The sequence below is a fragment of the Coregonus lavaretus genome (genome assembly GCF_964263955.1).
Source record: "Coregonus lavaretus genome assembly, chromosome: 1".
Classification (NCBI taxonomy): domain Eukaryota; kingdom Metazoa; phylum Chordata; class Actinopteri; order Salmoniformes; family Salmonidae; genus Coregonus; species Coregonus lavaretus.
In genome coordinates this window covers 28809362-28834135 of record NC_139988.1, presented here as the reverse complement: position 1 = coordinate 28834135, position 24774 = coordinate 28809362, and the positions used below count along the sequence as shown (strand labels likewise).

General features: G+C 44.3%; 1 protein-coding gene across 1 annotated transcript; it reads right to left on the bottom strand.

Moving 5' to 3' along the window:
- Positions 1–10789: 10789 nt before the first annotated feature.
- On the bottom strand, positions 10790–21399 carry LOC311107933 (semaphorin-4G-like). The gene is made up of 12 exons (XM_084150552.1): positions 21343–21399; positions 20798–20896; positions 20482–20575; positions 19692–19805; positions 19136–19290; positions 17994–18169; positions 16624–16768; positions 15097–15319; positions 14756–14871; positions 14316–14470; positions 13946–14007; positions 10790–13462 (listed from the first exon to the last, which is right to left on the bottom strand). The coding sequence occupies exons 2-12, from the start codon at positions 20837–20839 to the stop codon at positions 12351–12353; spliced, it is 2394 nt and encodes a 797-aa protein (XP_084006678.1). The 5' UTR covers positions 20840–20896; positions 21343–21399; the 3' UTR covers positions 10790–12350.
- Between the last annotated feature and the right edge of the window lie 3375 nt (positions 21400–24774).

Below are 24774 nucleotides of genomic sequence, written 5' to 3'. Positions count from 1 at the left end.
GGCAGGTAGCTTAGTGGTCAAGAGCGTTGTGCCAGTAAACGAAAGGTCACTGGTTCTAATCCCCGAGCCGACTAGGTGAAAAATCTGTCGATGTGCCCTTGAGCAAGGCACTTAACCCTAATTGCTCCTGTAAGTCGCACTAGATAAGAGTGTCTGCTAAATGACTAAAATGTAAATAAACTGCCTCCCAATATCCAACTACAAGGTTTGCATAATTCGGGGCCACTGCTGTTACAAAATAGTTATTTGTAAGTACCAAGTTAAAGAGCTCCAACAGAATGTCATTAGGGAGATTCACACAGTCAGCACATGACTTTAGGAATTTGGCAATCGATTCCAGGCCTTCAACATGGGGAACATGGGGACTGGCCACATCTAGAGTAACAATTAGTACATCTGAATCAATTTGACAGTTGTTTAAGCAGTTGAGTAGATCTATCTTAAATAGATACATTTTGAAAGGGGCTCTGTGACTGATTCTATGCCGTTGATAATATGTCTGGGTGGAGGCTGAGTAGGGTTCTTATGCACTTTCAAAAGCGAATAAATGACTGGGGTGACTGGATAGCTGACTTTTAGGGATTTGTGTTCACGATTGGTGATCCAGTTTTGGTCAGACGCATGTTGTAACAAGCTATCAATTTCTGATTTTATAGAGGCAACAGGGTCCAACATAAAGTGTCTTAATAGGGTGTTGGGCCACCACGAGCCACCAGAACAGCTTCAATGCGCTTTGGCATAGATTCTATGTGCGTGTCTGGAACTCTAATGGAGGGATGCGAAATCATTATTCCACGAGAAATTCCATTATTTGCCGTTTTGTTGATGATAGACTAAAAATGCTGTCTCAGGCGCCACTCCAGAATCTCCCATAAGTGTTCAATTGGGTTGAGATCTGGTGACTCAGAGGCGCGCGCACACGCACGCACGCACGCACGCACGCACGCACACACACACACACCCTTTAAACCCTCTGTGCTCCTTTGAGACCCCTCTTTCAAAGTCACTGAGATTCTTCTTCTAGCCATGGTAGACAAAATAATGGGCAACTGGGCATATTTATACATGACCCTAAGCATGATGGGATGTTAATTGCTTAATTACCTCAGGAACCACACCTGTGTGGAAGCACCTGCTTTCAATATACTTTGTATCCCTAATTTACTCAAGTGTTTCCTTTATTTTGGCAGTTACCTGTCCATCTCTAATAGTAACTCTTTGCAGGTTGGAAATAGCACACGTCTGTGCTGTGCTTGCTTACGACAATATGACTCATACACAGCCTTAGACAACAGAACCTGAATAACAAGCAGTGTTTGGGTTTTCAATGGAATGATGTGGCAGTACTGGAAGACAATAATATATCCAGTGTGTGAATGTGTCATAAGAATGAGTGTGTATGATGATTATGAAACCAGTGAGTGTGTCCTCGCCTAGGTTGAGATGAGTCACAATGTCATCCTAACTTTGTTTTTTGACCCTGTCTTTGTGGCAACGCCATCAGGCTAAACTGCCTGAAGATGCCGGAACATCTGTGCATACATTATTTGTTTGTTTGTTTGTGTGTGTGTGTGCATGTGTAGGGTTGGGTAGGTTACTTTCTAAATGTAATCCATTAGAGTTAATACTTACCTGTACATCATTTTTATCAGTAACATAACTTTTGGATTACCCAAACTCAGTAACGTAATCTGATTACTTTCTGTTACTTTTGGATTACTTTCCCTTTAAGAGGCATTAGAAGGAGACAAAAAGGATCCATCAAAAGCATTTGGTGTGTCATCATAGTGGTCTCTGACTTGTGGCCAGACTTGCCCAGGAGGAACAAATGTAAAGCTGATCTATGTAACTTGTTGAGGCGACCTGACCAAATTCACATAGAAAAGTGAGTTATAGACCTGTCATTTTTTGTGAAAGCAAGTTTAAGAAGCAGTAGATCTGTTCTGTGCACTATTACTATGCTTCCCGGTCTAAAGTTCCGTTTTTGCTTTTACTTTCGGTTTCGTACACCAGCTTCAAACAGTTGAAAATACAATATTTTTGGTTATGGAAAATATATTTCACAGCGGTTTAGATGGTACAATGATTCTCTACACTACACTTGCTTATTTTGTCATATAAACAGAAATTATGTGAACTATTAGACATTTTGCAACCAGGAAATGGCAGTGCGATTTCTGCATAGTGCACCTTTAAACTTGCACCTTTTTTCAATGCCGAATTGAATGTCATTGAGGAAACAGAACGTTTTCTGGATTTAAAAGCAATCCAAGAAGTAATCATCTAGTTTTCCAAATGTATCTGTAATCTGATTACAATAGCTTAGATGTAAATCAGTTACTCCCCAACCCCGTGTGTGTGCATCTCTGTGTGTGTGTCTGTGTGTGACAGGTGAAGCATGTGTGTGTGTGTGTATTGTTTACCCAGCTTTCTCAAGAAACAGCTAGGCAACCGCCCAAGGCCTTAGCCTTAGCAAAAGCATAGAGAACAGGGAATAATGAGAGATGTGAAGGATAGAAGAGATGGAATATTATACTAATTATTCTGAATCACTTTTATGACTTTTCAGCTGTTCCACCCTCTCTCTCTAATCTCTTCTGAATCTAGGAGAGGGTCCTAAAATATCCTTTATCAATCCATTCCTTAGGGATCCCCAGGTGGTGCACATTTCTGTTCTAGACTAGCACTTACACACCTGGTTCAACTAATCAAATAATTACCAAGAATTTGATTAGCTGAATCAGTTGTGGTGGGTCGGATCTAACCTTTCATATCTTTCAGACTAGGACTCAATATAGCTTATGTCTAATCACTCTGGAAAATGTTCTGTTATCAGTCTTAGTGAATAAATGTGTTGTAGCCTAAGAAGTTTACAGGAAGTAAGAATGATATTTCCCCACTTCTCTGAAACATGGATTGTGCTTCTGGTAAGAATCTTATCAAACGTGCAGGTAGAATGTTATCCTTGAAACCTGGAGGTGAAGAAACCCTGTTTAGAAGGTAACTAGGACTTTCTCCCTCCCATCTCTCTCTGACTGTCCTGTGAGAGCTCCATGTCCCAATTAAAGACTGGTACTGGATTGTGATCAGTAGGCACGAAACGGAAGAAAACTGTCCAAAATGGGGAGATACTATCTGAACTTGTCCAGTAAAATATTTCATTTTCCGTTGCATTTTTTCTTCTTCTACGGTGTGCCCTAATGAACACGACCCTCATGTGTCAGAGTCTTGGGCAACATCAGGGTGAGCCGTGTGTCGATACAGCTTCTCTTTGACCAACAAGGACTGCTGGCTCACTGTATGGTGAGCGACCTAATAGGGTGTGCTTTACTACGTAACAGTGGAACTTTGAGAATTTCAAGATGGGTTCAAGGTCCAACACTATGAAGGCATTTAACTTAATGAGTATGTGTGACCGTGCGTGCATGCCTGCATCTACACGCGCATATATGTGTGTGTGCATTATCTCAATGGAGCACACATCTATAGAACATGTGAAGAAAAACAAGAATTCATAGTCTTACTGCCCTTGTTCGATCCAGGTCTTCTCCATACCTTTCAGTGACTCCCTCTACCAGATTTGATCCATCTAATGCTGTATCCCCCAACAAGCAGAACAAGCCAATCCTGTTGGTCTTAGATAAACAAAAAGTGAATTATTACATCAGAACTGGTATGTTTCTGTTGCTGCTTGTGGTACTATAATTAACCAGTAGACTACCTGACAGTATCATACCGTAAATCCTCTTGGGAGACATATCTGTCTCTGGGTGACAGGAACACATGGTTGCATGTCTATGGGTGACTGACTTATCTGTCCTGTAGTTTTGACACACATACAGTACATTATATGACCTATTTCCACAACTGAGTTATTGTCTTACAGGTGCTGTACAGCTGACTACCAATTAACTATCCCCTGTAAACTCCACCAGGGTGGAACATTGGTACAGTACTTTAGAACTCCACTGACCTGGGGAATCTATTCTAGATGTACAAATGTAGTCTGTTTCAATCGCTGTGCTTTCTCTTAGCCGCTGCCTTTGGCAATGTCTCTAGAACACTGAATAGACTGACAGAAACACACCATTCACTGAGTCACCAAATGTCCACTAAACATGACTAATGAGATACACGGTTATGCTTTATACCGTGATGTTTATGCTTCCCAGAACACAAACAGAACCACCTTGAGACAGCAGCCCTGCTAGCGGAGTATGTGTGTGTATAATACTGTGTAGCCAGTGATTTGTGGGAGAAGCGGCTGAATGCTAACCAAGTCATTTCATTGGAAATGGGCCTAGATGACTGCCTCTTCAGTACCACTCTGTATACATCTGTCAGTGTTGGTCCACCCCAGGCTGGCAACACTCCAGAGACATGTGCCACACTCTAATACTTTACTCATGATGTATCCCTCCCTCACACTGAGTGTTTGTCAATGTTAACTGGCTGGCTTGTTGAGCCTAGCTGATGTAAATCCTTGGGCCGTGTTTCAATACTTAGAAAATGCACCCTCCCTATCTCCCTCCCTCCCTCCCTCCCTCTCTCTCCCTCTCTCTCTCCCTTCCTTCCTTCCTTCCTTCCTTCCTTCCTTCCTTCCTTCCTTCCTTCCTTCCTTCCTTCCTTCCTTCCTTCACTACCTCGAGGTTCACTGATTCACTCTGAACTGCAATACAGGTCTAAAGAGAGATTAATATGGGCTGACCAGAGCACAGTGTCAGTTACATACACACAAGCAATGATAAACCACAGAAGAGGTTGAAACATATTGTTTATTAGAATTTCAGCTCAAAATGAAATGTAAACGAACCAGAACTCAGTGAGCTGCTACTCAATGTGTTAGTGTTAGTGAAACAGGAGGACATCTTGTTGTGTCTGCAGTGGACTTATTACTCATAATGTGACAGATAAATGTGGAGAGAGAGAAAAAGAAGGAGAGAGAGAGACAGACAGACAGGCAGACAGAGAGAAAGGGGGTAGAGATACTGTATAAAGCGAGAGAGTGTGTGAGACAAAGCGAGAGAGCTAGAAAGACAGACAGAAACCATTGGTAGATCAAATCACATTTTATTCGACACATGCGCCGAATACAACACCTTACTGTGAAATGCTTACTTACAAGCCCTTAGCCAACAAAGTCAATATGCGGGGGCAGATACAGTATCAAGAAAGAAAGAAAGAAAGAAAGAAAGAAAGAAAGAAAGAAAGAAAGAAAGAAAGAAAGAAAGAAAGAAAGAAAGAAAGAAAGAAAGAAAGAAAGAAAGAAAGAAAGAAAGAAAGAAAGAAAGAAAGAAAGAAAGAAAGAAAGAAAGAAAGAAAGAAAGAAAGAAAGAAAGAAAGAAAGAAAGAAAGAAAGAAAGAAAGAAAGAAAGAAAGAAAGACAGAAAGAAAGAAAGAAAGAAAGAAAGAAAGAAAGAATCCTGTGGAAGTTGCTTAACGACCTGTGAGAAACTCTATCTAAACAATGGGCCAGACTGAGGACAGTCTCATCATCTGTCACATGTTATTATTTTGGAAATGAAGCCTTATGGCTACGGTTGTATATCTGTTGGTCATGCTGTTGGCTAACCTACCATGCTTCTACAACAGGGTTCCCCAAACCCTGGCCCTGGAGAGCAACTGGATGTGCAGGGTTTTGCTCCAACTCATCACTAACATACCTACTAAACAAAATCAATTCATCATGGTCTTCAGTCTGACTCTGGACCATAATACGTTGGATCAGCTGTGTTAGTCACCGGGCTGGAACGAAAGCCTGCACCACTCATTTCTCCAGGACCAGAGTTGGAGACCCCTGTTCAGCAGTGCTATTAGACTACTAGTGCAACACTAATGGACTGAGACCCACATCAGAGACTCTTACAAATGGCTTTAAAACAACAACACTGGCAATAGATCAGCAACTTGGTACAAAATCACAATAGAAATGCTTTTTTTTCTCTTTTAAATGTTTTTCTTTAAATAACATAGTGGCACTAATAGTGCAGTCCTTTTAAAACCTGGCAACAGTTAGGATGGGGGACCATCATCATTAGTAAGCATCCATTTTGATAGTTTGTCATCTTTGCAGAGAGGGCTAGAGAGAGGGCAGAGTAGTTTTAGGTGAAGACAAGGACCATTAAATGCCACTTTCCCCAGTTTGCTCCTGTATCTTGTGGTGAACAGCACAGGGACATACCGGTTACAGAGAGCAGAGAGTAGTTGTACTGTACCATGACCTATATTACTTACTGAGGTATCCATTTCAACTCCAGTTCTCAGGTTAAGATGGGATAGAGCAGTGAACTGGTTGTAGAAGGGATGATTTGACTCTTTCTTCCCTCACTCTGGATTATAATTGCTGTCTTCCAATTGATTCCAAACGGTGACGTTATCCTGACATTTTGAAGCTACAGTATTCCCAGTTGGCAAGACCTTAGTGTCACGGTACCAGACATCACACCATATTTAAGAATGGCTGGAGTTAAAGTTAGCCAGATCTGTTTCAAACAGACAGGCCCCAAACTAGACAGCATCTCTCAGGCCTGTGGAAGAAAGAGAAACAGAAATTGAGATTTACATTCTGGGTTCACTTACTGGTGTTGTTTTGATGTGTCACCACCCACTGGGCACAAACTAGTTGAATCAATGTTGTTTCAACGTAATTTGTCAATGTATTGTGATGTGAAATCCACGTGGAAAATACATTGGATTTAAAAAAAAGTAATCAACGTAAACTGTTGTTTTGAGGGAGAAATTTCAACCACAGGATTATGTCATCATGGTAACCAAATTTCATAGACAGCTACCCTTTGGTCTCCCATCCAGGGTTTTTAGAAAAGCCTTGCTTAGCTATGATATTTGTCACTGACTATTTCCAATGTGCTATTGTGGGAATGATTGTTGAGAAATCTCCACTTAAAAACTAACTAGATTTACTGTTGCTATTGAAGTAATTCCAAAGGAAATTACTTCAAATTACTTTATAACACAAGTAATATTGGATTGTGTTTGGTTGACAATGCAACAAAATATCACCATTTAAAGGAGATGTATCTACCGCTTGGATAGTTCCATCTGAGCCACTGGCTTAATTCCATTCTTTAACTATTCTTTTTGGTTGAGTTGGAGACGTGAATCCAACATATTATTTGTTAACTTGTCAACAAGTTAGTAGGCTACAGTGGCTTGCGAAAGTATTCAATCCCCTTCGCATTTTTCCTATTTTGTTGTCTTACAACCTTGAATTAAAATTGATTTTTTTAGGGGTTTGTATTATTTGATTTACACAACATGCCTACCACTTTGAAGATGCAAAATATTTTTTATTGTGAAAAAAACAAGAAATAAGACAAAAAAACAGAAAACTTGAGCGTGCATAACTATCCCAGTCTCAAATCTCTTGAAGACTGAAACAGGTTTCCCTCAAGAATTTCCCTGTATTTAGCGCCATTCATCATTCATTCAATTCTGACCAGTTTCCCAGTCCCTGCTGATGGAAAAACATCCCCACAGCATGATGCTGCCACCACCATGCTTCACTGTGGGGATGGTGTTCTCGGGGTGATGAGAGGTGTTGGGTTTGCGCCAGACATAGCGTTTTGCTTGATGGCCAAAAAGCTCAATTTTAGTCTCATCTGACCAGAGTACCTTCTTCCATATGTTTAGGGAGTCTCCCACATGCCTTTTGGCGAACACCAAACGTGTTTGCTTATTGTTTTCTTTAAGCAATGGCTTTTTCTGGCCACTCTTCCATAAAGCCCAGCTCTGTGGCGTGTACGGCTTAAAGTGGTCCTATGGACAGATACTCCAATCTCCGCTGTGGTTTGTTGTGGTGCCATATTCTTTCCATTTTTTAATAATGGATTTAATGGTGCTCCGTGGGATGTTCAAAGTTTCAGATATTTTTTTATAACCCAACCCTGATCTGTACTTCTCCACAACTTTGTCCCTGACCTGTTTGGAGAGCTCCTTGGTCTTCATGGTGCCACTTGCTTGGTGGTGCCTCTTGCTTAGTGGTGTTGCAGACTCTGGGGCCTTTCAGAACAGGTGTATATATACTGAGATCGTGTGACAGATCATGTGACACTTAGATTGCACACAGGTGGACTTTATTTAACTAATTATGTGACTTCTGAAGGTAATTGGCTGCACCAGATCTTATTTAGGGCTTCATAGCAAAGGGGGTGAATACATATGCACGCACCACTTTTCCGTTATTTATTTTTTAGAATTTCTTGAAACAAGTTATTTTTTTCATTCCACTTCACCAATTTGGGCTATTTTGTGTATATCCATTACATGAAATCCAAATAAAATTCCATTTAAATTACAGGTTGTAATGCAACAAAATAGGAAAAACGCCAAGGGGGATGAATACTTTTGCAAGGCATTGTATGTCATCGCAAGTCTGTGGAGATCTTCACAATTGCTATAATAATCTGTGCAGAATCTCTAACAGCATTGATCACTTGCACCATGTACTTTTAATGTAATCTCACCTGCAATCCAGGTCATTTGGTTCTGCTATAAAATGAAGCACAGTGATAACACATTAATCTATTGCATAAATAAACAAAAGATCTGACATTGTTATTCCCATTTGATCTTTGCTGTGCTTTTAAATGGTTGAAAGCGCAGCGATAGACATTTGGGTGACAACTAAACCAAAAATCTGACATTGTTTTTCCATTGGAATTTGGTTTGTTCTTTTAGATGGTTGAAAGCATAGTGATAACACATTGGAAATTCAACTAACTTTTGGCAGTTGTTTTGAGTGGGTTCTAATCTCATTGATCAACGTCAACCAAATATTACCCAATTATCCACGTTGAAATTATATGGTGTGCCCAGTGGGCAGTAGCCACGAGAAACAAAAATAACTTGCATAAAGAGATGAAAAAGGTAAGAAAACTAAAATAGATGAAAGCTAGCAAAGTGCTATAGATAGCATCACAGTTGTCCCTGTGTGTATGAAGCGGGCCGTAGCTCTTCAAACGTATCCACACGTCATTTGTAGATCCCAAACCTTGATTTCAAATGATCCCTTTGGGAGTATAGTTTACTTACCTAACTAAATAAATAACTGTCACCTTGTCTCATCACTCCTGGGTATATTTAGAGACTAGCTGAATAGGGCTTAATGAAGGCTTCTCTAATGGCTTGTGTTGGTTTGTCTCTCTTTCTTTCCTCTCTTTCATCTCCTCCATCAATGCCATGGTCATGTGAGGTTTGGTCTCCAACCAACTATAGCCTTTTAGAATTTACTGCAGCATTCAATTCACTGCTTCTCCAGCCCACATCACACTCACATTACAGACCTGTCCTGGCTTGTTAGATTCAATCATACGTGGTGTGTGTGCGCATGTGAGTGAGTGAGTTGAGTGAGTGAGTGAGTGAGAGAGCGAGAGAGAGTGCGTGTGTCTGCATGCGTGTGCTACTTTCCATTTTCAGGGTCTAGGGGTATAAGAAGATAATTGTGCATCTGAAATAAATCTAATCAGGAAATCTCTGGTGGAACTCTCTCTCCCCCTCTACCACTCTCTTTCTCTCTTCAATCTCTCTACAGAGAGGTCAGGAGCTCTTGCCAGGGTCACCTGCTCCAATTAACTACTGCGTCTCACAGAGGAGAGACAGAACTCTGGAGATCAGTGGTGACATGGAGAAAATAGATTAGAGGAAGAGAAAGCAAAGGAGAAAGGACAAGATGAGGGGAAAAAAATAAAGAAAAATGTGTATTGAGTGAAAATGAGAGAAAGTGTGAAAGGAGATGGTGAAAAAGAGAAAAGACTGCAAGTGGAGATTGAGACTGCGAGAAATGGAGAGAGAGCATCCGATTCAGAGAATGGTGAACAGTTTCATCTCATCTCCGCTTCCTTTACGTGCAGCCTCTTGACCTTTTTACTCTGTTTCACTAAAATCTACCCTCTCTACTCTACGCTCTGTATTCCTCCCAACCAACCCTAAAATAAAAGAGGAAAAGAGGAGAACGGACTAGAGCAGAGTCCCCTGGACGTCACTATCTGGCCACAATATCAGTTTTGCTGTAACACAGGCTGCAAATATCTAGTCAAATCAATATAACCAATCCCACTTTGTTCTCAACTTAGTTCCCTCTCTCTTAGTAGGCCTATACTGCTCTTCCATTTAACACCTGTGCTTTTCTGGGAGATTGCAATTTGTCTGTGTAACTGTATATAATTTTGTAAGCCAGTGTTTCCCAACCCTGGTCCTCCAGTACCCCCAACAATACACATTTTTGTTGTAGCCCTGGATAAACACACCTCATCAGCTTGATGATTAGTTGACAAGTTGAATCAGGTGTGCTTGTCCAGGGTTATAATAAAAATGTGTACTGTTGGGGGTACTGGAGGACCAGGGTTGGGAAACACTGGTTTAAGCAGCTAGCTGGCAGAGTGCCTGTATTGCTCTCTCTGTCTGTCTGTCTGTCTGTGTCTGTCTGTATAACCAACAAACTATCAGAAAGCAAAACTCAGTCTGCTTACCTCAGGTGTAGCCTACGGGTTGTTATGGCCATGAACCAGAAGTGATGTCTGATCCTCTGTGTGTGAGCTGTGATGTCGTGGTAGAGTTCAGATCCGGGAATTTTGGCAACCCTAGTTCAGACCCATTAGTTGGAGTTGGTTAGGAGAGAGAGAGTCAGTAGCATAGGGGTACTGATAATCCATTAGCTCCAACTCAGTTGATGATGTTGTCTCTTGACATGGTGTGATGATGTTGAATCTCTCATAGTCCTGATGTGCTTGTAGTATCCATTGATTTGAGTACATAATAACCAGGGAACGTCTGAAGCAAATGGCATTTAAAGTGCATCAAAACTGTTAATACAGTCAAATTTCCTATCACAAATATAATGTTCAAAGGATCTTTTCATTGGATTACTCTCTCGGTCTTGGGTTAAGAGTTGCTATATGTTAATAATAATACTTGAATTTGGTTATTACAGTTTGTGTTACCATTGTAATCAATATTAAGATAATTTACAATGAGAACTTCTAAGAATAAAAACAAATACATTTTCCCCCTCAATGTTCTATATGAAACCTGCTATAAAGGTGTAGAGCACACCATTTTAAAACACATCTTGTCCCTTCTTTGGACATCTGCCTCCATTTTAAGACACAAGCCAAGTCAAGATCATTGTCACAATTCACAACAATTCATATTCCCATGAGCCTCTTATTCCTCCTCCTCTTCCTCCTTGTTACCATTGTCTGTGATGAGACTTCACAGGGACCCTGCCACTCGCGTCCTGCCCAGCGAGGAACCTTACTCTGGGGCTGAGATCTGAGGCCTGCTCCCTGAATCACCCCTTCCAGTAGTATTTTATTGATCCAGACTGAGCCATATTGACTTGAGCTTGGTTAGATCTAGCCTGTAAGTTTCGCGGAGATGAGGTAGGTTCTCTCTGTCTCTCCTAGGCAGGCTTATCTTATGATAGTCCTCACTGTAACCCATGGCTTTGGGTGTCAAACAGGGGATAGCGATAAAAGGATAGCTCCTAGGAAAGTTGAATATTGTGCAGAAATGTCCTCTTTTGAAACACAGTTGTTATTCCAACACACCTGCAAGAGACTCATTAGATGTGTGTCCCTTTTCAGTGGTGCAAAAACGTATATCAATATCAAATCATTTCTGGGTAACAATGAAGTACCCTTCCTTAGAATTGACAAAAATAGCTATTTAGCAAATAACAATTTTTTAAGCAAGAATTGTGTTATTGGCAAAGAGGATAGAAACTCTCTTTGTTATTGGTCTATTAACCAATTTACCGCCCTGGTGATGTCACCAGGCAAGCCGAAACTCCCGCCCATGCAAACAGGCTGATTAGAAGTTCCTGTGTAGACGACTGTATTTCAACCAGAAAATATCAGGAAATAACACTGATAAAAAAATGTCACACTTTTACAGTGTTAGTTTCATCAACAGTTGTACAATATCATACAAAACACAGGAAAAACTGCATTTTGACTGCACTGGGCCTTTAAGCAGGACAAATGGCAGGCTATCTCCCTCTCTCATAATTCAGTTCAGGCTAGACTTGACTAGAGCCCATTTACTCTGTGAGCAGCATAGGTCATCCACAAATGGGGCCAGTTTCTCAAGTTCCTCTCAATGAGTATTGCTGTTCTTGACGTGGAGAAGGAGATAAAGTCAGAGCCTTACAACAGACCCTTCAGCATGTAATGACAGGGTCATGGGTTCAATTGCCACTTGGGCCATCCATACAAAATGTATGTACTCACTGATGTAAGTCGCTTTGGATCTGCTAAATGGCCTATATTTAATGTCCCAGTTCAGTCCACCCACCACAGGGGGCGCTACCTCCCAGACACAGATTCCCTCTACTACACAGAGCTCTCGTCCGGTTTGGGCAGCAGCTGCGTGTGCTTCCTCTTCTCCAGGATCCTGTTGAGTTCCTCAGTGAAGGAGTAGCAGAGAGGAGAGCTGCTGTCTGCATCACTCTGTCTTAACAACACGTAGCTGTTCCCGTGCATCCTCCGCAAGACGCTGGGTAACGTCGCTGATAGGCCGTTGGGGCTGGGGAAGTCTTGCAAGTCACACTCTGATTGGTTGAGGGGGGTGTGGGGGGTCTGAGGGGGCGGGGGAAGAGGAGGGGCAGGGGGAGGGGGGTCCTTGTTGGGGGATGACTGGCCCTCCCCAGGGACGATCTGGAGGAAGCCCCCTTCGTGTGCATCGCCGTCCTCCGGTTGTTTGGAGACGGCGTTACCGTTACAGATCCCATTCCCGTTACAGTGGCTGGAGATGGTCTTGAGCTCTAGGTGGGCAGAGCTACTGTGGCGTTTCTTCTGCTGCTTCCTGTGTTTTTTCTTCCTGTCCGTGTGATTGGCAGAGGCGGCGGCGGCGGCGGCAGCACGGAGAGAGTACTTCCCCCTGCGGCCGGCCTGAAGACAGAAGCCCATGTAGAAGAGGACCACGGTGAGAACCAGACACAGACCCCCCAGGATGGTGATCATGGACAGGTACATAGCCTCCATGCTCCTGGGGGAGAGCAGCTCCGAGGTGGGGGGGAGAGGGGCCGGGGGAGGGGGTAGCAGGGGCCTCTCTGAGGAGGGGGGTGCGGTGGATGGAGGAGGGGGGTGAAGGGTGGAAGAGTCAGAGTCCCAGGGGGTGTAGTAGGAGGAGTCTTCCTGGATGGGGTCCATGGTCGGGGGAGGGTGTTGGGGCATGTCTAAACGAACTGTCACAGAGTACGTAACCACGGCGACCCGGACGCCGTTCTCGAGGGCATGGCAGGTGTACTCGCCGCTCTGCTCAGGTCGGGACTCAATGACCAGGAGGCCATCGTTTCCCACTCTGAAGCCGGAGTCCAGGCCGTAGCCTTGCAGCTCTGACCCATCCAGAGTCCACACTGGGGTTGCCAGGTTTGAGCTGAGTTCACACTGGAGCAGCACGTCATCTCCCACCATCACAGACCGGTTCCGGTGCTGGACCAGCTCTGAATGAATGGCAACACACATAAAACCTGGGTATCCTCTCACAATAAGACTGATATACTGTTATGGATCTCAGAATCTAAAAGGCCCATGGCCATTGTACTATGTGTTTGGGAGTTAAATGCAACTTCTATACAACTTATCAGACTGCATATATTACTCTTAAATCACTGATGCATAAAGAATCCAATATGTTACATTCTCCCATATGAAAATAATTGCATTGTAATCAGAAAAGCTTGAGGATCTCAAATCCTGAATTGCATAGTATTTTCTAACTTCTTAGTATGTAAAGTGCATCAAAAATATGATTAGAGATGCTATGGAAATGAGGGTGCTGCAGAGAAGTATGCATAATCAACTTTCAAATATTAACACAACTCTTATCATTTCTGTTAATCCCTCAACTTTCCAGAGAAAATAAATCTGTACTACAATACAACTAAGTATGGTCATATAAGGCCTGTCTGTGTGTGTCTGCGTACCATCTGCTGTGTTGCTGTCACATCCTCTGTTCCCATACAGGACGTCCTGACTCAGGTTAGACCTAAGGTGAGAGGAGAGGAGGAGAGAGGAGAGGAGGAGAGACTGTTAGCCTGTTATCAAGTGCGCACACACACACACAACTATTCATGTCACGTTCACCAGCACAGTCAACAACAAACATCAGCATTATGCAACAGTTGTGAATGCATTGCAGAGATTTCAACACAGACAGAGATATATAGAAGATAAGATAAGTCAAAATCAAACACACAGACAGACACAAGGGCACCAGCTAGAATGGTATTACTCCACCCCATCACCTGACAGTTACGTGATGATACACACACACACACACAAACACACACACACCTGTCAGTCTGTGCTGTGATGTCCACACAGTCCTGTCCATCCCAGCCACAGTAAGGGTCCCGGGAGAAGACACAGTCGTAACAGGAGGTGTACCTGCTACAGGTGGAGAGAGGCAGCTGGACTACGCCAGAGGGAGAACCTACATACACACTCATCTAGAGGGGAGAGAGAGAAGGAGGGAGAGAAGGAGGGAGGGAGGGAGGGAGGGAGGGAGGGAGGGAGGAGAGGGGAGGGAGGGAGGGAGATATGTTGAGGCCTGTGTTATTGAAAATAGGCTAGAGCAAAAGCCTGCATACCCAGTGGATCTGGGTTAGCTGTCCTTCAGTTAGAAGAACAATAAACAAAACAAACAAAAAACATAATACTACCAATGTGCATCTGTGTGTGTGTGTTCCTGCGTGCATGTGTATGTGCCTGCACGTCCATTTGTGAGTGTATACCTGTGCGTGTGAGATGACCAGGCTATCCACAGGCTGTGGTTGGTCAAACAGCTGTAGCTCCTCTATGATGTGTAGATGACCCTTGACCTCTACAGCTCTGTGCAGCCAGCCATCGTCTGAAACAGGAGACAGAGACAGGGTCACAACACACACACATACAATGGGATGTACTGAACATGTGGTTTGAAGTCTGTTCCATTCCTTTACTGGGATGATTGGTGATCGCAATAATTGACTGCCTAGTGCCACACAAACTAATCACATGTATGCAAACACACAGCATAACACATGCACGCATGCACACCCTGACATCCCTTACCCCCATAACCCCCCCCACGAACCTGTGCCCATGAACAGTACATGGTAGTTCTGCCCGTCCAGCCCCTCCACCCTGTGAGCCGCCAGCTGGGTGTAGTCCGTGGTTCTCCTGAACAACAGGGGGCGCTGTTCTGTAGACATGACCTGCTGGGACATCAGAGGGTGTCTCCTCACAAAGTTCAACACGTCGTCTGGCAGGGAGGTGGAGAAGTTGATACCTCTGGATCTCAACTGGTCTGTTATACACTGTAGACGAGGGAAGAGGGGAGGAGAGGGATGAGAGGAAGGAGTTGACACTTCTAGATCTCAACTAGTCGGTTATACACTGGAGAGAGGGAAGGAGAGAGAGATGAAGAAAATAAATACAGAAGAGAGAGGAATAGAGGAGAGAAAGAGGTGGAGTTGATGCCTCTGGCTCTCAAATGGTCTGTTATACACGGGAAAAGGGATGGATGGATGGATGAATAAATTAACGGAGGGATGGATGGATGGTGAGAGATGAGTGGAGGATATAGCCCTCCCTTACAGTATAGCCTTGTGAATTGAAAGTTTATAGTATACAAGGCAAGACCTCTGAGTTTATAGTTCATAATAGGCCAATTTCAAAAGAGGTTGATGGCACCTTAATTGGGGAGGACAGCTCATAATAATGGCTGGATTGGAATAAATGGAATGGTAATCTAACTCATCAAACACATGGTTTCCATGGTTTCCATGTGTTTGATACCATTCCATTTACTCCATTCCAGCCATTATTATGAGCCGTCCTCTGCTCAGCAGCCTCCTGTGGCCTATAGGCCACTATGAGCTGAAAAATCAGTGTGTGCATCCGTGTAAGCTGCTTATTTCTCTCCACCTGACTAAGGAAACAACTTATCTGACTTTGTCCTCTGTAAGATGTCATTGCCAACTCTGCTAAGAGGCTTTGACACTGCCAATACAGTTAAAACACAGAACCATTACTTCCTCTACCCCATTTCACAGCTAGACCCGGAGAGTGGAAATTAAGCTTTTCAGTGTTGAAACGACACTACTGTAGATCACGTCTCGTCTCGTTAATGATGTCATGGCTTTGGAGCCCATAATAAGTAATAATCATATCTGTCGCAGAGTCTCGGCCCAGCAATAATCACCATGGAAATGGCTTTCAATGACATAAGCTCCTTCCGTTTGATCCTCATCCAAGAATCTGCCACTCAGTTCTATGTTCACTTTTTCCATATTTCCTCTCTCTCCTTCCCGGTTTCTCCTCCTCTCTCTCTGTTTATCACTCTGTTTTTATAAACCCCTCTCTCCCCAATCTCCCTCGCCCTTCTCTCTCTCCCCACCCTTTACCATCTCAATCTCTCCCCCTCTCCCTCCCCTCAGTTCTTCATTTAAGTATTTAGACTCAGTATACTGGATGTTGGGATGCTGGGGAAAGAGGAGATAAAGAGATTAGGGGAAACTTTAGATCACCAACTCAGAAGACCTGACTGGGCCTGTTATATAGAAGTCTGCTTGGACAGCAAAATACGTAGTGTGTGTGTGTGTGTTTGTGTGACACTCACTGATCCAGGTCGTGGGTCAGGGACCTTGCCAGTGTACTCGCTCCACTTGGCTCCAGAGTCCTGGTTCTCTATGTATGGCCCGTCAAAGACCCGCTGGAGCTCAGACAGAGAAAACCGGCACACTGCCGATGCCTTCACGTTCTTCCTATAGTACACACACACACACACACACACAAACACAAACAGTTTTAAGGTTACCGTAACATACGAAGACGTTGAGTTGATATGATCAACAGTTACACTGCCCTAAACAGTTTTTGATATCCCACATAAAGAAATGGGGTTTGGGACTATTCCATGTGGGGTTTGCACTTTTTCCATCTATTCCATTGGTTCCATTAGGCTGGACAAGATAAATGAAGTCACTAAATTAAGAATACCAAAAATATTGGAGAGAAAACGAATACTATTTGGACCCAGGTCTGGTGAAGAGGTACAAGTGACTATTCCAATCCAGGAGAGCTCATAGCTAGGTTCCTAATACAAACAGTGCTGTCTCCAGGGACATGGTCTGTAAACACTACAGCACTCAGAGAGGACACGTCACACACTGATACAGTATAAACACCTCTCTCTCCCAATGGATCTGTTCATTGACCTGGGTCACACACACACACACACACACACGTGCACGCGCACACGTCCGCCAGAACACCAGCAGTAAACCTTAGATGTTACTACAGCGACAGCTAAAATAGATCAGAGACTGACGTAGCGGAGATGAAAAGAGAAATAGAGAGAGAAAGAGGGAGAGAGCAGTGGGCATGGTGACAAAGAGAAATGTTCAAAGCTAATCAAGAGAAGCTCTACGTCTCCTTTGACAAGTAAAAAAGGGAGTGAGACGAACAGAGAGAGAGTGAGAGGGAGAATGAGAAGAGTGTAGGCGTGAAGGATAAGAGAAGGTATGAGTGGGAGAGAAGAGAAAGAGGTAAACAAAAGAAGGAATGTGGCCTCTTAAGGGAATGGAAAAAAGAGAGAGGGAGAGAGAGAAAGAGAGGGAGAGTTGGTGACCAGAGCTGAGCTACTATATCACCTGATATTCAGACAGCCAGAGGGCATTGCCCTCCCTCTATCACACACACAGCCAACCCATCATTGACATTGCCAAGTGTAACCTGACCATAGAGGTCATAAGTACAGACAATTGATCTCTCTCTCTCTCGTCACACCTTCCCATCTGACACAGCTAACACATCCGGTCTCTTCTCTCTCTCCTTGCCTGTCTGTTTTTATCACTCTCTATTTTTCACACATTTTCTCTTAGACTCAGCAAACACCCAACTCCTGTCTCTTTGTATCGGCGTCTCTTCTCTCTTCTCCTTACAGCTCCCTTCCCTTCTTGGGATCGATTCAGTTCTACTACTACTCACCACTCGAGACCGAAGACGCCGTAGAAGAGTGTGTCGTGAGGTGTCTGTCCCGACAGCGTATACACACTCCTCAACATGTTGAAGTGGAAGTCATATTCCGGCAGGGAACACACCAGTCTGGCCTTAAGGAACGATGTCCACCTCTTCTGCAGGGTCAAAAGACCTCCTCTGTCTCCCTACGAGAGAGGGAGGAGGAGGGAGGGGGAGGAGAGTAGGAGGGTAGAAAAGAGGAGAGGAAGGAGGAGGGAGAAGAGGAGAGGAGGTTGAAGAGGAGGATGGAGGGAGAGGGAGGGAGGAAGAGGGAGATGATGAGATGAGGGGGAGCGAGGAGAGGACAGGGGAGAAGATGAGGATGAAAGAGAATGGAAAAAGAGGGAGGAGGAGAAATAAGGTTAGTGCTCAACATATGGACAACCTAAACAAAGTCCAGAGAACATGCCTTTCTTGGGCACAAAGGAGGGTCAAGGGAGGTTATCGTATCTGCAAGGTTGTTTACTTTTTCAATCTACAGCTCTGTGGAGCTAAGACACGAGATGGAGAACATAGCCATGGGAGTGAGTGTGTGTTTGTGTCTGTATGTGTGCTTAGCAACAGCACTGCCCTATGATAGCCCATTGGCAACCCTGTTGAGAGGGGTGATACACACTAGACATCAAGTGCACTCTGCAGTCGAGTGTTATCTGCTGCTGAGAAGCACACACACATACACACACACACTGCTCAGAGGGTAAGCCAGAGGCAACGTAGACATCAAAACACACTCTCGCTTTATACTAAAGTCGAGGGCAAGCGGTTTTTCAGGAGCACTGAAAACACTGTCCATTCAGCAGAAATACTCAGATGTGGTGACCAGGTGGTCTAAGCTAATCAAATCAGATCCTTTGACACTTGTCCTCAACAAATCATATCTCACTTTGACATTTTGTTCATTGTCTAAAAGTCCTATCCCTAGTACAGTAAGTCAGTGCCCACTGTTCACAGCCCCTCACCCCCCATCCAGCCTCACCCTACCCCGCTCTTCCTTCACCTCTTTCTCCCTCCTCACCACTCTCTCCTGGCTGTAATATGGTGTCTACTCCCGGCTCTTCTCACCCTCCCTCCCAACCCACACCCTCTCCTCACCCCTTCACACCTCTCCTCACCTTACAGACTCGTCCAACCCGTGCCACTCTAATGTGGCTGTAGTATGGTGTCTGCTCCTGGCTCTTCTCAGTAAAGAAGTAGTAGATTTTATCGTCATCACCAGTGGTACTGCCCTCACTCTCCCTCACCAGGGCACTGCCCACAAAGTCAGCCTCTGGGGAACACAGAAACACACACAGAGTAGTGAAACATGCCAACTCTTCACTTAGAAATGCACTAAAACTTTTCATACAAATGAAACCTATCCTTTTGAATAAAAGGCAGAACAGAAGGTGCTGCTATAGTGAAGGCAATGTTATTTGAAGACCTGGTGACTTGAGCATGAAAATAAGCATTTGAATAGATCTTTGAGAAGGACCATAACGGCCAAAGAACCAGGAGGGAGGGAGGAGGCTCATAGGTATAGGTCCTTTGAGAGGATCTGCACCAACCCCAGGGTATTTACCATGTAACCAGCGTGTGTTCTTTGTAAGGATCTGCACCAACCCCAGGGTACTTCCCATGTAACCAGCGTGTGTTCTTTGTAAGGAACTGTTCTAGCCCCAGGGTACTCACCATGTAACCAGCGTGTGGGTGCCTCCTCTGTCCTCACCGTGGGGGAGGGGGAGTTACGTCGGATGTCTGGAGAGCCCCGGAACTCATACTGAGAAGCTGTGTACATCTGCTGGTCTGGACCAATACAGGAACAGCAATGGTTATTGGTAGGTTTACATTTAAGAACAAGTACGCCATCAGCATTGAGCATAAATAAAAATTGTGACTAATATTCCCCCCAAAAAAAGTATTTTCTAAAATGTGATCTCATGTTTGATGACAGAACACTTCTCAATAAAGGATGTACAGTAGTCATGTATACAGGGTCTAAGAAAGGTTGTCATTTTTCTCCCCAATTCCGTGATATCCAATTGCGATCCAATCACGATCTTGTCTCATCGCTGCAACTCCCCAACGGGCTCGGGAGAGGCGAAGGTCGAGTCATGCGTCCTCCGAAACATGACCCGCCAAACTGCGCTTCTTAACACCCGCCCGCTTAACCCGGAAGCCAGCTGCACCAATGTGCCGGAGGAAACACTGTTCAACTGACGACCGAAGTCCGCCTGCAGGTGCATTGCCCGCCACAAGGAGTCGCTAGAGCGCAATGAGCCAAGTAAAGTCCCCCCAGCAAAACCCTCCCCTAACCCGGACGACGCTGGGCCAATTGTGCGCCGCCCTATGGGACTCCCGGTCACGGCTGGGTGTGACACAGTCTGGGATCGAACCCAGGTCTGTAGGGACGCCTCAAGCACTGCGATGCAGTGCCTTAGACCGCTGCGCAATTTGGGAGGCCCAAGAATGGTTGTCTTACCTACGATGAGGCCAGTGTAGCCTGTAGCAGGTCCATATGGACACTTCTCTCTGCCCTCCTCAAACTCAGATGACACTTTAAACCTCTCCTCATCCTACACATGAGAACAGGAGGTTAGGGAGGCTAGTGACACAGTGGTATAGCATAACATATTCAATATTGTGTCAATTACTGTGGAAGGGGGAGAGAATCGACCCACACAATACCTTGAAGGAGTTATTCTACTTAGATAGAATACCAAATAACCCATTGAGAAATGATTATTAAATGTTTTATGCATGTTCATTCTATGACTTAGTATGTTTAGGTTCCTTACTATGTATGCACAGAGAGGTCTGAAGGCGTAAGTCCCACACATGTAGAGATGAGTCGAGTTAAATCTTTGGAGAAACCTGATGTGGTTATAACACTCTGTCTGTTGAGAGGGAGAATAAATCAAAGAGAGAGAGAATACATCAACAGAGAGAGAATACATCAGAGAGAGAGAGAGAGAGAGAGAGAGAGAGAGAGAGAGAGAGAGAGAGAGAGAGAGAGAGAGAGAATACATCAGAGAGAGAGAGAGAGAGAGAGAGAGAGACTGTTCATGACGGATGATATATGAGAGAGGGAGAGAAAGAAATCCCACATATATTGAGATGAGTAGATTTAAACCTCCCTAGGAGAGAGAGGGAGATAAAGAGAGGGTGAGGAAGAGAGCTGGAGAGAGAAAGACAGAGAGAGTAAACCTCTGGAGGACGTGATGATAGCACTCTGCAAAGGAAAGAAACATACCACAGAGAATAAGAGAGAGAAAGAGAGGGAGGGAGGGATGGAGAAGATGCACACTACCTGTTAGATTAAGAAATAAAGGAAGACACCTACCTTATTGTCTTTCCCTTTGCTCAGACACTGCTGCTTTTGCTCAGTCGAGGCTTCCCATTCAATCTGATAGGAGAAAGAGCGAGCGAGAGAGAGAGAGAGAGAGAGAGAGAGAGAGAGAGAGAGAGAGAGAGAGAGAGCAACAGAGAGAGCGACAGAGAGAGAAAGGGAGAGAGGGAGAGAGAGAGAGAGTTTAAAAAAAAGAAGTTACACAATAAAGGATCAGTTCAGGTGATAGATAAAGAAGAGAGTGTGTTGTTCATGACAGTTTGATCTGTTTAATCTGTAGAAATGATCACCACCAGTCAGTTTCTGCTTTACACACTTCTACTAATTGATCTTTGTGGAGCATCTATACTAAGTTAGTGGAACATTAACAAGGGTTCTTGGCTAACTAAGTTTACAACAGTTTTATGGTAGGGTGTCATGTGAAACAGGGTGTTGAGTTACTGTCCTAGTGTAGCTAGATTAAGTGACAGAACATCATTTTGTGCCCTTAACAATAACTAGACAGTAGGCTAATGTTCTTGGAGCGACAGTCACTGCGTCCCAATAATATCTAATTTTTCCTGAAGTGTACACTTGTTCACTACTTCCCAGTTCCCACAAACCTAAAAAGCATTGGATTGGTGTAGGCATGACCCACATTTTTTATATCAGCAATTTCTTTCAAATCATTGAAGGAAACTGAACAAGTGAACACTTTGGGAGGAAGAAGAGATATTTAGGACCTAGCCACTGACTCAAGGTGGGGATGTTTACCTTGCAATAGAGATGTTTAGTAGAAAATAGTGGGAGTGGTAAGATCCACAATTCTTTACTGTAAGTTCCCTGAAATCGCACACACAATCTCTCTCGCTCACTCACTCTCTCCCTCTCTCTCTCTCTTACAGTGCGAGCTGTGCTGTCTGAGATGTCTGTGGCGTTGAGAGAGAATGCGGCCCCCCGGGCCCCCACATAGAGAAGACCCCTGTCCTCCTCTAGTAGCAGAGTACTGTAGTTCACTACTGAGGTCTGGAAACGCCTGCAGCCCAACAGACCTGGGGGGAGATAGAGGAGGGGAGGGATGAGAGGAGGGTTAAGAGAGAGAGAGATAGATAGAGAGAGAGAAGGGGAGAGGAAAGAGAGAGAGAGAGAGAAGGGGAGAGGAGAGAGCGAGAGCGAGAGCGAGAGCGAGAGAGAGAGAGAGAGAGAGAGAGAAAGAAAATAGAGAAAGATGGAGAGAGAGAGAGAGAGAAGGGGAGAGGAAAGAGAGAGAGAGAGAAGGGGAGAGGAAAGAAAGAGAGAGAGAGAGAGAGAGAGAGCGAGAGAGAGAGGAGAGAGAGAGAAGGGGAGAGGAAAGAGAGAGAGAGAGAGAGAAGGGGAGAGGAAAGAGAGAGAGAGAGAGAGAGAGAAGGGGAGAGGAAAGAGAGAGAGAGAGAGAAGGGGAGAGGAAAGAGAGAGAGAGAGAGAAGGGGAGAGGAAAGAGAGAGAGAGAGAGCGAGAGAGAGAGAGAGAGAGAATGGGAGAGGAAAGAGAGGAAAGAGAGAGAGAGAGAGAGCGAGAGAGAGAGAGAGAGAGTGAGAGAGAGAGCGAGAGAGAGAGAGAGAGAGAGAGTGAGAGAGAGAGAGAAGGGGAGAGAGAAGGGGAGAGGAAAGAGGAAAAGTTAAGAAGGAAGAGGAGATAGAGGAAATAATCATTTATTAAAGTGCCCTCTTACATGTCCACCCCAGTGACACAGTTTGTGCTCTGCCGCTCACTGTGTGTGTGTGCCTGTGGGTGTGTGTGAAGCCGACTCAGCAGTATAGCATCTGCTCTAATTAGTTCTCCAGTTGAGAGGCTATGATATAGTAATGACCAAACAGAGGCGGGTACAAGTGTGTGTGTGTGTGTCTGTGTGCGAACATTATGAAGCTTAACCTGAGTCATGACACTACATCTACTTACAGCCTACCATAACATAGCGCTTGCCTCTATTGCTAACCTATTGTATATCTAAGCTACAGAAAGCCAGCTGCTATGTAGTTTAAACAAATTATGAGCATAACAATGACGCAACCATCGTAGGCACAGCATCAATAGACATATCCACATGCAAAAGGAGTGTCTTGGAAAGCCAAAAAGATCTCTACACACACGTTAAAAATATAACTTTGTGCTGTGTTTCTCCGAGCATGCACTTCGTAGGCCTATAGCCTATAGGATATTGATAATTTGATTGAGACCACTGTTACCTAACCACACTAGGCCTAAATTGTAGGCGCATTTGATCTTCCGTCATGGCACTCAGCGGAGAATCGTGCTGCTGAGCAGAGATTAGGGTTGGCATCAGGAAGACATAGAGATATAATAATAAGCAACTATTTCTAAAACACTTGGAAATATTGAACATTTTATCAATTACAAATTACAAGACCTTCCCCTGTACTGAAATAAAAAACAATAAACCCTCCCCTGGACTGAAATGTTAAAACCATGGCTCTCCAAAGAATCCGTTCTGTAAATAAAAAACGGTTTCTTAAGGCAGGTTTTGTGCCTATGTTTTAACTCTATATTAGCAGAGCAAAACAAGAACATTTCAAATGCTTGTTTTCTTTGAGTTCAGGGTTCAGGGCGCGGCAACTCGCCTGCACATGGTTTGGGTATGATTTTAAATGACTTTGCTGGAGACTGGAGCAGATTATGATAATTTTTTCCTATAACAAAATATGTTGGAATCATACCACTGCAATCCCCAAGTGAAGCCAAGATTAGCAGTGTGATTAGTGATAACACGTTCTCAGAAAACTGGGATGACTGGCAGTTGAGGGACAAACAACATTGATAATAAAACATTTGACTGTTTTCAAATGATAGAAGTAACAGTGACAAAAAACATCTGGTCTAACTGAGAGAACAGGATCTATGCCAAAGGATATTAGCACTCTCAGCTGATCAGATGTGGTAGGAGAGCTATCAGCAAAGTCAGAGCTGGGGGGGGGGGGGGGGGAGTCAAGTGAAAGTGTTGGTTCAGTAAAATAAAATTGGGGGGTGAGGGTCGAGGTGAGGAGCGGGATTATTTAAGATACTTTTTGAAAAGGTAGGGATTCAGGTGCTTTCGGAAGATGGGCAGGGACTCTGCTGTCCTAGCTTCAGGGGGAAGCTAGTTCCACCATTGGGGTGCCAGGACAGAGAAGAGCCTGGCCTGGCCTGGCCTGATAAAATCCCAAATTAGGGGCTAGTGGATTTTGCAACTGGATCCTGGACTTCCTGACGGGCCGGCCCCAGGTGGTGAGGGTAGGCAACAACACCTCTGCCACGCTGACCCTCAACACGGGGGCCCCTCAGGGGTGTGTGCTTAGTCACCTCCTGTACTCCTGTTCACCCACGATTGCGTGGGCACGCACGACGACTCCAACACCATCATCAAGTTTGCTGATGACACGACGGTGGTAGGCCTGATCACTAAGGACTTAA